Source organism: Moschus berezovskii, chromosome 3, assembly GCF_049115385.1.
Source record: "Moschus berezovskii isolate FMDL1 chromosome 3, NW_MosBer_1.0, whole genome shotgun sequence".
NCBI classification, from domain to species: Eukaryota; Metazoa; Chordata; class Mammalia; order Artiodactyla; family Moschidae; genus Moschus; species Moschus berezovskii.
The window spans coordinates 15,234,224-15,248,607 of NC_142462.1; the positions used below are offsets into that span (position 1 = coordinate 15,234,224).

At 35.4% G+C, this 14,384-nt stretch overlaps 1 protein-coding gene across 5 annotated transcripts in view; it reads left to right on the forward strand.

The window, feature by feature from the left end:
- AKAP9 (A-kinase anchoring protein 9) overlaps positions 1 to 14,384 on the forward strand; it is a 176,186-nt gene that overhangs the window by 147,105 nt on the left and 14,697 nt on the right. For all 5 annotated transcript variants that reach the window (XM_055420403.2, XM_055420407.2, XM_055420415.2 and 2 more), the window contains 11 exons: positions 740 to 892; positions 1,246 to 1,425; positions 2,378 to 3,454; positions 4,607 to 4,747; positions 5,215 to 5,709; positions 6,114 to 6,177; positions 6,268 to 6,389; positions 6,954 to 7,145; positions 7,413 to 7,601; positions 10,023 to 10,167; positions 13,933 to 14,152. In XM_055420403.2, the coding sequence (XP_055276378.2) occupies positions 740 to 892; positions 1,246 to 1,425; positions 2,378 to 3,454; positions 4,607 to 4,747; positions 5,215 to 5,709; positions 6,114 to 6,177; positions 6,268 to 6,389; positions 6,954 to 7,145; positions 7,413 to 7,601; positions 10,023 to 10,167; positions 13,933 to 14,152 (2,978 nt within the window). The remainder of the gene's footprint in view (positions 1 to 739; positions 893 to 1,245; positions 1,426 to 2,377; positions 3,455 to 4,606; positions 4,748 to 5,214; positions 5,710 to 6,113; positions 6,178 to 6,267; positions 6,390 to 6,953; positions 7,146 to 7,412; positions 7,602 to 10,022; positions 10,168 to 13,932; positions 14,153 to 14,384) is intronic.

The window sequence follows — 14,384 nt, forward strand, 5'->3', positions numbered from 1 at the left end:
AGGTAAACAACTGTTCCTGTCCTCAAGCAAACCCAAGTTTTAAAAGATAATTAGCTCTTACTATTCACCATTAGTTTCAATCTCTATATAACTATCAAAGAACAATTGCTTTACCATTAGTGGTAATCTGTGCCCATAGCTGAATTTCAATTGTCTTACGTATAGGAACACTCTAGTTTTCTCCTAGAATGGTTTTACTAACTTACTCTAAGTTTCTGTATGTCAGACCTAAGTATTGAGTCTGCCTTTGCTCCCTTCTGCCCAAATAAGGCATGTGGCTGCCAAACCTTTTATGGGGTTAAGTATTAATATGGACTAAATTGAGTTAGTCTCACTTGGTGGCTAAAATAACTGACTTAATTCTACAGCTTTCTTGAGCCTTTTTGATAGCAGTTAATTTAACATAAAATAAGATTTAAAATGTGGATTCTTTCCCTTCCTCTCATGACACTCTTATACTTTATCAGAAGATAAAAGTTGGTAGGAAATGGCTCCTTGTAGCCTTCCTCTGAAGGACAGTTTCGGAAGGATAGTTTTAAAGTGTTTAGTTTGAAAATGTCTAGAAACCACGCAGTTAGATCTGGCTTAGAGAAACCCCTTTCCTTTATTTTCATGGCTCACCTGTTTTAAGCATGTACCCTGTAGAGCTTAATCCAGTACTCTTCATTCTCTCTTGACAAATAAACATCTATATGAACAGTTGTTTTTCTCTTTCCCTTTGATAATTATGGTATCAAAGATCACAAACTTAGAAGAGCAGTTAGAACAGTTCAGAGAAGAACTGGAAAATAAGAATGAAGAAGTCCAGCAACTACATATGCAGTTAGAAATACAGAAAAAGGAATCTACTACCCGCCTACAAGAACTTGAACAAGAAAACAAATTATTTAAGGTAATTGCTCAAGGAAAACTTTGCCTCTAAATAATTCATTGTTTTTGTCTTGTATAGTCATAGTATTAAGCATTTGCTAAATCCAGCTGCTACATAATACTTAACAGAGGAAAATAGCTGCAAATGGATTTGCATAGAGTTTATCTTCAACCCAACAGAAACGTTTGAATTCATCAGATATGAAAAATTTTGGAGACCTTTATCAAAACAGTTTAAGATTTATTGATTTATAATAATTATATAGTAGCGCTGAACGTTTTGGGTGCTGTAGCTTGGTAAGAGTTAATTGACAGAATGTTCTGAAGATCACGTGTAATGCTCTATCCAACTGAGATGGTTATCTTTGTTCCTAGGATGAAATGGAGAAACTGGGATTTATCATAAAGGAATCTGATGCTATCTCTACTCAGGATCAACATGTACTGTTTGGGAAATTTGCTCAAATAATGCAAGAAAAAGAGATAGAAATTGACCGATTGAATGAGCAGATTATGAAACTTCAGCATCAACTTAAAATGACGACAGATAACAAGGTGCACTAATTTAAAATTAGTATATGAAGCTGTTTAAATGAGAATGTTATTTTTATTGAAGTAGTTGATTTACACTATGGTGTTAATTTCAGATGTACAGCAAACGGATCCAGTTTTCTCCAGATTATTTTCCATTATAAGTTATTATGAGATATTTTAACAGAGTTCCCTGCTTATACAGTGAACCTTTCATGCTTATCTTTTTTACGTATAGTAATTTGTGTTGCTGTGAACATTGGGGTTCGTGTATCTTTTCAAATTAGACTTCTTGCCTTTTCTGGATATATGCCCAGGAGTAGGATTGCTGGATCATATAGTAGTTCTGTTTTCCGTTTTTTAAGCAACCTCCATACTTTTTTCATAGTGGTTAAGCTAGAATTTTAAAGGGCAAAATAGTTATTTTTCAGTTTCTTTTTGAATGTAAAAACCAAATAAAACCTAATTCTCTTATCCATTAATTTTAATTTATTAAGACATATTAGTTTAACAAGCTGTGTGTATTTGTATCCATTCCTAATATTGTCAAACATTTTTGATATTTCATAGTCTCTGGTAACTCAGATTTCTTATCATTCTAACCAAAATATTAAAAACTTCAAAATTCTTCTATTTTGTTTGAGTTTTTAAATAAGATAATGATATTTAAGCACTCTCTGTTATAGACTTTTATTTCAATACTTTTCATCCTTTTCAGTTTGATACTGACTATTTTACTTACAGGAAATCAGCTATTAAATGCATAAATTACTCTGTATTTAATAATTTTCTGAAAGAAGTTCTAAATAAGGTCATTTTTGGTATGATGTAAGACTTGTGGTCTATTTAGTATTTTTGAGAAGTATATTATTTTTGTGTATGTGATCAACACTTTTAGATATGACCCTAATAAAATAAAATTCCCCAAATATAAATACATAGTTATTACATATGTTGCTTTTTTGTTAACTGATAGGTTATTGAAGAAAAAAATGAACTTATAAGAGATCTTGAAACCCAGATAGAATGTTTGTTGAGTGATCAAGAACGTGTGAAGAAAAATAGAGAAGAAGAAATTGAGCAGCTGAATGAAGTGATTGAAAAACTTCAACAGGAATTGGCAAATATTGAACAAAAGACATCAGTGGTTGCTAATTCTCTCCCAGAAGAAGCAGATAGTTTAAAACATCAGTTGGATATGGTAACAGCTGAAAAATTGGCTTTGGAACAGCAAGTAGAAAACACTAATGAAGAAATAGCCTTGACGAAAAATGCACTTAAAGAAACCAATTTAAAAATGAACCAACTAACAGAAGAATTATGCAACTTAAAGAGAGAACGTGAAAATATTGAAAAAATCCATAGCATACCAGAGAAAAGTGTTAACATGGCTATAGATGACCTGAACAAAAACAAACCAGGACTAGAAGTAGTCCTTCCTGAGGATGCTCTTCAACCCCTAGAAAATCAGACTTACCTCAGTTCTTTTGAAGAAAACAGCAAAGTTTCCATAAGCAGCTTGGAAACAAAGGTGCTCCAGCTCGAGAGCACTGTGAGTGCAAAAGACTTAGAACTTACCCAGTGTCATAAACAGATAAAGGACATGGAGGAGCAAGGCCAGTCTGAAAAAGAAGTGCTGAAAAAGAAGATTGTAAACCTACAGAATATACTTGAGGAAAAAGTTGCCGCTGCTCTTGTGAGTCAAGTCCAACTTGAAGCAGTTAAAGAATATGCAAAATTCTGGCAAGATAAACAATCAACTTCATCAGAACCTGAAAGAACAAATATACAGAATTTGACTCAACTAACAGAAAATGAAATGGAGTCAAATGTGTCAGCACTGACCTTGAGAATATCAGAATTAGAGAGCCAAGTGGTTGAAATGCAGACTAGTTTGATTTTAGAAAAAGAACAGATAGAAATTGCAGAACAAAATGCTCTGGAAAAAGAAAAGAAGCTACTGGAACTGCAGAAGCTATTGGAGGACAATGAGAAAAAACAGGGAAGCAAAGAAAGGGAAAGAAGCCCTGCAGGAGATTTTGAAGTTCTCAAGGTTAGATATCAAATACCTTAAGAAACTATTTTCCCTTTTCTTTAAACTTACTGCTAGCTTATTAAATTCATACAGTGTTCTTTATATTTAGCAACTCCATATATAAAGGGTTTTTATTTTAAAAATTTACCATTCTGTACGGTTATGTTATTATCACTAGAATAATGGTACAAACTGTATTTTGTTTAGTTTTAAAATCGCAGTATTTATTTTACTGCCATAGTCATTATGAGCAGTCGTAAGTAGAGCAGTCCCGAGAAAAATGGAAATGTTAAGTATAGCAGATGTCCTCTGGAACTTGTGTGGATTTTTTTCCTCTTTTCTTCTAATATGCATGTTAAGTGTTATCATTCCTTTTACACAATGAAAAATATCAGAATATATTAGTGTTCTAGTGCATTAATGTATGAGTGATAAATCATTTGCTTTTACAGATTCTATACCTCTGTTAAATTTCATCTTTTTTCTCTGAAAGTCTGTTTATGTAAAGTTCTGAATGCGTAGATATTTCTTAGCATAGGACAGATGTGGAAGGACTTTAATTTTCAGATTCTCACTTTATATATTTGTAATTTTGAGTAATGTGGTCTTATCTGAACACCAGAAATTAACTGATACATTAGGTGCCTATGAATATTTATTTGTCAAAGAGTAGTAATTCTTTCCATTTACTAGACTTTTTCCTTCTAGCTAACTGAAACTATATAAATTACTGTAAATAATATTTAAAATAGTAATGTGACTTTCCATATGATTAAAATATCTTAGTAAGATTTTATTATTTCTTAATATCTAAGAAATATCTTAGTAAACCACCTCATATCTTTTGAGGAGAATGATATAAATACGAAAATTTTTGAATAGATAACTGAAACTTTCATTAATTGTAAAATTTTTTAGGATATATTCTAATGGCATGATTTACCTTTCATTGCCAGAAAAATCATTTTTTGTGTGTGTGTGTACTTACTCAAGAATATAAAATGATGGTTCTGAAGAGTTTCCCTATTTGTTGAAAGAAAATGGGTCATTTTAACCCCGTTAATCTGATAGGCAGTTGTTCCTGAAAAAGCGTTATTGAAATATTCAAGTACCTTGAGTTTGGCTTTGTTTTTTGAAAATGACGTGTTTGTGTTTTCCACTACCATTCAGACAACTGCTGAGCAGTTTCATACCAGTGAAGAAAATGGATTTTTTGGTCAGCTTGAGACTATTAGAGCAGAGTCAGCTGCTACCAAAGAAGAACTTGCCAGTTACAAAGAGAAGGCAGAAAAACTTCAAGAAGAGCTTTTGGTAAAATTAATAACATAGCTTCTATTTCTGCGTATTTCATTTGAAAGTGTATATTCTCTTAATCCCAGATCTATAACTTAACAGCTAGGAAAAAAAATCTTTCATAAATTTGATGAAAAGTTATTATAAATTTCATTGCTCTCATCTTTCTTGTTTGGTTTTCCTTGGAATCTCTTTTAGTCTCTTAAAAGGGGGATGCTTTTAATCTTCTAGTCTAGTTAATAAAGAAGGAGAAAGATGGATGTTAACCCCTGAGAACCAAAAATAGAGTCCAGTAAAATGATTTCACTTCTGTGTTAATCTATGACTCTACATATATGCAAATATGTATGAAAACTGTGTTTCTGAAATGTTTTCCCTGTTAGTCTGTGGAAAATGAGCATAATAGCATGACTTATACTTTGAACCCTAAATTCTACATGTGATATTTTTACCTGAGTGTTCTAAACTGTTGTTTTATGTTTTAGGTAAAAGAAACATATACAGCATTTCTCCAGAAAGATTTAAGCCAAGTTAGGGATCAACTCAAAAAGGCAGAAGCAAAATTATCCTGCTTCTCAGAAAGAGAAGACAATACTGAGGTACAAGAAGACAGAAAGAGCCACACACACACATTAGAGCCACTTCCTATAAAAGTGGGTCAAAGCTCCGCATCCCAGACAGATGGGACCCTCAAAGTCAGCAGCAGCAATCAGACTCCACAAGTTCTTGTTAGAAATGCAGGAATCCAGATTGACTTACGGAGGGAATGTTCATCAGAAGAAGTCACTGAAATAATTAATCAGTTTACTGAAAAGATTGAGCAGATGCAAGAACTACATGCTGCCGAAATTCTGGATATGGAATCCAGACACATTTCAGAGTCTGAAACCTTGAAGAGGGATCACTGTGTGGCTACCCGGTTACTAACAGAGGAGTGTAGCGCCTTGAAGGCGGTGATCCAGTGTCTGAGGTCTAAAGAGGTATCTGCTTTTCACAGTGTATTTCTTCAGCATTCTGTGGGGTTTTTTTTCCTCAAAATTTTATGTTGTTAAGAGACAAATTTGGGGGCAATTTCTTCCTTATAATAAAACTAAAATTTGAAATCTTTCTTTTGTGTTCAGTCAAATAATAATGTCCCACAAAGCTCCTATGCAGATTTAGAACCTGATGTTATCATTCCTTAATTTACTAATGTCTCTTAGTATGGTAATATCCCTGAAGAAAAAAATTAAAGCCTTACTGTAAACCATGGATAGTTTTATTTATTGTGAAAGGTGTGGCATGTTTGTTTGTTTGACAGCATTACAAAAAAAGTAAAATGTTCATTGGACCTTTTTTTTTAATAAAGCAAAAAATGTTTTATTTCTTTGTTTTCTCTGATTAGGGCTCCTCAATTCCTGAGTTAACACATTCTGATGCTTACCAAACTAGAGAACTATGTTCCAGTGGTAAGTTATATAAACTTCTGAAATTTTTATAGTACTTACTTAAAAAAGAGTTTGTTTCTCTTTAATAGTCAATGGTTTTCTTTATTTTAGATTCTGGATCAGACTGGGGTCAGGGAATTTATCTTTCACAAAGTCAAGGATTTGACATGGTGTCGGAATGCCGAGGAGAAGAAGGTGAAAGTTCAGGAGATTCATTTCCAAAGAAAATAAAGGTACCAAAAGACAGCCATCTTTCAGTAAAACTTAGCCAGTATAGTTTCTATGTTGAACGTAATAGTTTATTAGAAGTTATTATAGAAGATCTTACTATATTAAGATCTCTCTGAAGAGAGAATTTCATAGCTAGAAGGAAACTCGCGGCTCTATTTAGTTTTATTTCTGTATTTTACAGATAATAGAGTATATTTAATTGTATAAAGATTTTTAAAAATTTCTATTCCTAATATTTTTGTTTGCCAAATTATTAAAGCAGTCTCAAAGTTTAGAACCTATCTTCTACATATTTCTTTTGGTCAAATTAGTGCCTGATAAAATCCAAGAAGAGCACATTAGATAAATAGAAAGAATTTACAAGATGAGAGCCATATAAGGGTATAGACAGTCTTCTGGGTTTGGCTCACCCCTCCACAGGAAGAAAGCATTCAGAAATGGTAGGCTGGTGTTTCCTTTCTGCAGTGGCTTTTCTAAATCTGTCTTAACTGGGATTCCTCTTTTCATGTCTGACTTGACAGTTTTTGAAAAAGTCTTAATTCTGGCTTTTGTGTTGTGGCTTCTAGGGACTGCTGAGAGCTGTCCATAATGAAGGCATGCAGGTGCTCTCGCTCACCGAGTCCCCCTGTAGTGACGGAGAAGACCATTCTGCTCAGCAGACGTCAGAGTCTTGGCTGGAAGAGAGAAGAGCTTACCTCAGTACAATCTCATCTCTTAGGGATTTAATTACCAAAATGCAAGTGCAAAGAGAAGCCGAGGTACTCAAAGACAATTGTGCATCTAAGTAGCTTTATATGATTTTTATCAATAATAAGGCACTTTGTTTTCCAAATTAGCTGTTGTCTTTTCTGATGTTTTTCACATAAATTTCTGTGTATTGTTTAAATGCTCCAAGTTGCACACTTGAAAATAAATTTGTATCCTCTTAGACTTCCAATGCTGATTTTGGTTAGCAGACAGATATCATTTCTAGAACAGTTCTTAGCTTATTTGAAAACTAACTTTTGTTTTTTGTACTCTGCTAGGTTTATGATAGTTCTCAACCTCATGAGAGCTCCTCCGACTGGCGAGGTGAACTTCTGCTTGCTCTTCAGCAGGTTTTCTTAAAGGAGCGCAGTGTTTTACTAGCTGCATTTCAGACTGAGCTGACAGCTCTAGGTACAGGAGATGCGGTTGAATTATTAAACTGTTTGGAACAGAGAATACAAGAACAGGTATCAAAATGAGACTGTAAGAAAAACTTTAAAACAAAGAATGCTTTTTAATAGTAATGAGAAAATGAGTTTTTTATTAGTTGTTTATTAGAAATATTTATGGTTATTTATAGAAAATGAGTTATTTATTAGTTTTAGAGTAAGTCTTAAGGTTAAAATTTTAACAGGAGCCACTAAGAATATTCAGGATAAAAAGTATGAGTACAAATATTTTGTCTTATGTTAGAAAATAAGCAGGACTAAAAATTAATAAGTTACTCATCCAATTTGGGAAGTTAGAGTAACAAAATAAGTCTAAAGAAAACAGAAAGAATAAAATACCATCAGTTCTCTTCATTTGCAGTAGTAAGATTGGTAAAGCTGTTGTGAATATTGAGCCATTGCCAGCAGGGGAAAGCCTGTGAGTCCCTGGTGGTGACATTTTTGTCAAGCAGTCAATATATAATCTTTTTTTATGTGCATTTCTGTTTAAAGACACCCTCCTGATTATGTATTGTTGAATCATTAGCATTGAACTCATGGCCAGCTGCACTGTAACTTACACCTAAGCAAAACTTTTCTAACACATTTTCTCTGTAATGTATCTTTCAGCCTTGTTGTGCTTAGGCATACTGGACATACTTCATGTCTATGCTTGGAAACCATTTTAAACAGCAAAATCATCAATAGAAAGCACAAATGTACCCAAAATACGGCACTAAAGAGATGACAGAAAGGACACTTGTTTACAGCATAAGAAATAAAAGATGGCAAAATATCACCTTGCTCGATTTCCACTAGAAACATGTGAATGTGGCAGTTTAAATTTCTTGCCATGCACATGTTTGAGAATGACTGTTCAGAGCATCACAAGTATTGAATTTAGGGTCACAGATAAAATCATGAGTAGACAAATTCTTAAATTCTTAAATCCACAAATAATGAGGCTCCACTGTAATAAAGAAAAAAGAAATTAATGAAATGGATACACTGGTACAATAGAGAGGATGAAAAGCTGACTCTTTGAAAGGTAAATAAAATAGAGGTTTTTCTGGAGACTAACTTAAGGAAAATGGTAAACACCCTTTAATTTTGGCCACAACATGAGGCTTGTGGGATTTTAGTTCCCCCACCAGGGATCAAGGGGCTTCCCCAGTGGTTCAGCAGGTAACCCTGCAGTACAGGAGACATAGGCGACGTGGGTTTGACCCCTGCATCGGGAAGACACCCCCTAGAGAAGGAAACCACGACTCACTGTACTAGTCTTGTCTGAGAAGTCCCGTGGACAGAGGAGCCAGGTGGGCTACAGTCCAAAGGGTCGCAGAGTCAGCTGGACACAACTGAGCGACTAGTCACACAGGCACACCAAGGATCGGACCTGCACCTCTGCAGTGGAGTGCAGAATCTTAAAAACTGGACACGAGGAAAGTCCCTAATGTAATTTTAAAAATAATTATTTACAGTAGCGTCAAATGGACAAATTCCTAAAAGTATATGTACTACTAAAACTGATGAAAAAGTGGAAAGTCTGAGTAGACCTATAACAGAGTTAAATTCATAGTTTTCAAACTTTTCACAAAGTAGGGCTCAGGATTAGATGGCTTCAGGAGTGAATTCTCCCAAATGTTGAAAGAAGTAATACTAGTTCTTCACAAACTCTGGCAAAATAAAGAAGGAAACACTTGCCAGCTCATTCCTTGAGGCCAGTGTTGCTCTAACTCTAAAACCAAACAGAAATATCACAAGGAAAGAAATCTACAAACCAAATACACTGAGAATAGAACAGCCAGTGGAAAAATGGACAGGTGTTAAAGTATGTACTCATGAAAGAAATAAAAGAGTATCCAGTAAATATATGAAAAGATGCTCAAATGAAATGTGCTGTATCATTCAAACCAGGCAGTACTATATGCCATTGAAATGAGTGTGAAGTAGAGCCGTGTGTGTCAGCCAGGATGGTTCACCAGTATATCCAGTGAAAAAAGCAAAAATGAATACAGTATGATGCCATATAAAGTTTTAAAACACGTAAGACAGAACTGTGCATTTTTTAGGGGGTGTGTGTATATGTAATGTATTATACAGGCTGCACCAGACTTATAAAAGCAACACCAGACTTAGAACCTAGTTATTTCTTGAGCAGATAGTACAGAGGAGGGTGTGTTCACAGAGTTGTACCCGAGGGACTTCAGCTGTGTAGGGTCTATTTCTTGGTCTAAGTACATGCGTGTTTATTATATTACTCATCATATTTTATCGTGTGTTTAAAGATTTTTGAAATAAATACAAAGACTAGTAATCTGGAAAGTAAATCCTAATGATCAGGAAGAGAAAATTAATAATTTTTCCCAAAATTTTAGCATGTCATTCTTTTTCAGACTTCCTGGTTTTTAATGTTATTGTCTTTATTACAACCCTCTTGACTTTTTTTTTTTTTTACAGGGTATTGAATATCAAGCAGCTATGGAATGCCTCCAGAAAGCAGACAGAAGGAGTTTGTTAGCTGAAATTCAAGCATTGCATGCTCAAATGAGTATTAAGAAAACGACTCTGAAAAGAGAGCAAGAGATTGATCAGCCAAGCCAAGGTATGCTATACGACAGGCTCATGGTAGCATAAATAGGTGAAAGAAATTGTTTCACTTTGTTTCCCTTGTCATTATTCAGTTAAAACACATTTCTTCTTAGTCACATTTTTTCCTCATTTTCCTATCAGTATGTTAACTGCATTAATTAGTGATTAAAGAGGTCTCAAGTTTGTTTTAAGATATATGTATAAAAGATATATATACCCACATGTGTAATAGTTAAAATATTTTTTAGAATTGAAATAGATTTGTTTACATTAGGGTTTTCTAGCCAGGCAAAAACTCATACTCAGCTTTGGGAATGAGATAAAAAATGCTGTTATGCTGTGCCATCTAAGCCATCTTAAAAAAAAAAGCCATAGTTCTTGAAATTGGGAGGAGGTGGTGGTGGTGAATGCTAGTGGTAAAGAACCTGACTGCCAGTGCAGGAGACTTAGGAGACTCAGGTTCAGTCCCTGGGTTGGGAAGATCCCCTGGAGGAGGGCATAGCAACCCACTCCAGTATTCTTGCCTGCAGAATCCCATTGACAGAGGAGCCTGGCGGGCTACAGTCCATGAGGTTGCAAAGAGTCAGACATGATTGAAGTGACTTGGCATGCACGGCAGTGGTGGAAGTAAGGGGGTTATTGCTCAGTGGAAAGAGGAAAAATGCTGTGTGCGCCAAACAGGCTGCTAAGGACGTGCTTTAAAATAGCACAGGACTTTGCTTTTATCTCCTGTGGCTGAGTGAAAGTTCCTCAGTTGTGTCCAACTCTGTACCCCACAGACTGTAACCCACCAGGCTCCTCTGTCCTTGGGATTCTCCAGGCAAGAATACTGGAGTGGGTAACTGTTCCCTTCTCCAGGGGATCTTCCCAGCCCAGGGATCAAACCCGAGTCTTCCACATTGCAAGCAGATTCTTTACCATCTGAGCCAACAGGGAAGCCCTTTATCTTCTACAGAAGTTGAAATTGACTTTAGCTAGCTATGTGTGGAGAGAGAATGATGGTAACTCTTACAGAATACTTTAATCCAAGAGATAGCAATTTTCTGACATATAAACAGATTGTTGTTATTTAGTCGCTGTCCAACTCTTTTGCGACCCCATATACTATAACCCACCAGGCTCCTCTGTCCATAGGATTCTCCAGACAAGAATATTGGGATGAGTTGCCATTTCCTTCTCCAGGGGATTTTCCCGACCCAGGGATTGAACCCACATCTCCTGCATTGGCAGGCAGATTCTTTAACACTGAATCACCTGGGAAGCCCATATAAACAGATACATTTAATTTTAATTTAAAATGAGCAGGCATTGCCTTGATCAGGTTGTTTAGTTATTAAGCTCATTGTCTTTCTTTGTTTTGAAGCTCTGTGTGAGGATAACCTAAAAGAAATCCTCAGTGGAAGTAACCATTTCTTTTTTAATACCTTCTTTGTATGTGCAAACTATAACATGTATAGAAGTACAAAATGCAAAAATATACAATATAAAATGAGTTCCTGTGGAAACCTCACCCATATCAAGTATTCCAGAAGCCCGCTTCTGCTACTCTGTAGTGATATGGAACACATGTTCCTCTGTGGTACTCTAGAGGTAACCATTATCCTGACTTTTTAACTGCCTTTCTATATATTCCTAAACCACATAAGTTTAAAGTATTTCCTGCCCTTAAACTTTATCACTCTGATTTATTTAGTGTCTTATCTCTTTCACCTCTCTGTAACATTCTTCTGAGTTACATTTATCTCTAGTTCATTTTTGTTACTATAGAGAATTCCCTTGTGTGATTACTTCACAATTTCTCTCAATTTATATATTCATTCTGTGGTTCAACATTGAGGTTATTTCTGCTTCCTTGCTGTTAAATTCAGTGCTGTTCTGCACATTGCTATGCCCTGTTTCTGATGCATTCTTGCATGAGTCTTCCGGATACATATCCTGCTAGGTCACAGAATGTATATCTTCATATTTATTAGATAATGCCAGACTCTACCAACACGGTCATAGCAATTTGTGCACTTTCTAGCTGTATATGAAAGTCCTGTTGCTTCACATTTTTGCCAGAAGTTGATGCTGTCAACCCTTGACTGCCCATCTAGTGGGTATGCAGTGGATTACTATTATGGTTTTAATTTACATTTCTCTGAGTTTGTCGTATGATTATTGGCTAGCTGGATTTGTGTTATTGTGATATGCTTGTTCAGATCTTTTCTTCACTTTTCAAGAGGATTATCTATTCATTAGAGCTGATTTCTCTCAAAACCATTAGAAATTAAAGTGAAATCTGAATTTTCATCATATGTGGTGAGGATACATATCTTTGTTTTCATTTTGGTTTAATATAAAGGTAGAAACAGCTATACTTTTGCCTATTTTGAAGTTTATATCAGTCTCACATTTGTCATCGAAAAGCTGAAGAATTTAAATATCTTAAAACATTTTAGATAAAATAGGTACAGTAAGGCAGCAAATTAAATATATTCCTTATGTTTAGACATAGGATTAATTGATTATTTTTGGAGAATTTATTGCTGTTACTTCATTTAAATAAATAGGACCCTGTTGAAAGCTGAGTTACTATCACATAGATACATATTTATATATATAAATCTTGAGACTCTACTCCCTAAGAAATAGTTTCAAAAGCTTAAATTACCATGAATAGTCTAAAGTCAATGTTATTCCTATCTCCTGACACCAGTAATATGACTTCTAATAGGAACTGATGAGCACTGATAAAATTGTTTTAAGTTAAAAATACACTTATGGTAGGGCTTCCCCTGTGCCTCAGTGGTAAGAAATCTGCCTGCCAGTGCAGGGAACGCAGGTTTGATCTTTGGTCCAAGAAGATCCCACGTGCCTCAGAGCAGCTAAGCCTGTGTGCTCTGGCACCTGGGAGCACGGTGACTGAAGCCCCCGAGCCTAGAGACCGTGCTCTGCAACAGGAGAAGCCACGGCAGTGAAAAGGGCCGCACAGCAACAGAGACCCAGCGCAGCCAAAACTAAATAAAAATACACTTATGGTAGAATAGAGAAACAAAAAGCAGAGTAAAAGTCACCCTGGAATCTCCTCAACCCTAACATAAATGACTGTTAACACCCCGGAAATATGTCTTCAGACCTTTTCATTGTGCATATGTACATAAGTTTATATTTTTTATAAAGATGGATCCTGATAAATATTTTATCTTTCTTTCACTCAGTATACTTAGAGATTTAAATATTTTACTTTGTTTTCGTGCAATACACATGTAGCAAGGATTTGGTCTGGTTAAGACAAAACCAAGATCCAGACTGGCCTTTGGACTTCCCTGTTTTGTTACAATGAAGTTCTTAGGGACTGCTGTGAAGGAGGGCTGAACAAAACCAGCAGACGTTGCTGATCATTGTAGTTGGAGTCACCATGATGATTCCTGCCAGTACTTTGGCTATCAGAAACCACTGGAATTTTTTTGTGTGAACTATCAAAATTCTGACTGAGCAAATACAGTTCCTATTTATGGTATTAAGTGCACTCTTTGTTTATTTCAAGTCTTGTATCCAGTAATGAATTCTGTTAAACTTTTATCATCCTTATATGTTCATAGTTCTGAAATCTTGAGGATTTAGCACTGTGAGGAAAATCTACATATTCATGTATTTATATAAATTGCTATCTTCACAGGCTGTAATCATTTCACATGTGTTCCTAAATAACACATCTGTTATTGTCAACAGAATATTTATAAACGAAGTACCAGTCGCTGGATCATATTCTAAATACTAACATTTTTTCATGTAGAACTCTTCGAATACAATGTGCAGCAGAAGCAGTCTCAGATGCTGGAGATGCAGGTGGAGCTCGGCAGTATGAAAGACAGAGCAGCAGAGCTGCAGGAGCAACTGAGCTCTGAGAAAGTGGTGGTTGCCGAACTGAAAAGTGAGCTTGCACAGACTAAACTGGAGCTGGAAACAACACTGAAGGCTCAGCATAAGCACCTCAAGGAATTAGAGGCATTCAGGTGTGCCATACTTCTTGAACCTGTGTTATTAGTGAAAGACCTGGAATAATTTTGTCACAGACACTGTGCAGATCTTACAAAAATGTGACATTATATATGATGTTTAAATAGCACGAAGCTGTCATTTATACAAAAAACTACAGTGGAAAGGAAACACTACAGATTTTTCTAAACGATAAACTGAGGATTAGGTATTGGCATATTCTCTCATGGCTTCAGTTCTGTTTGAGAC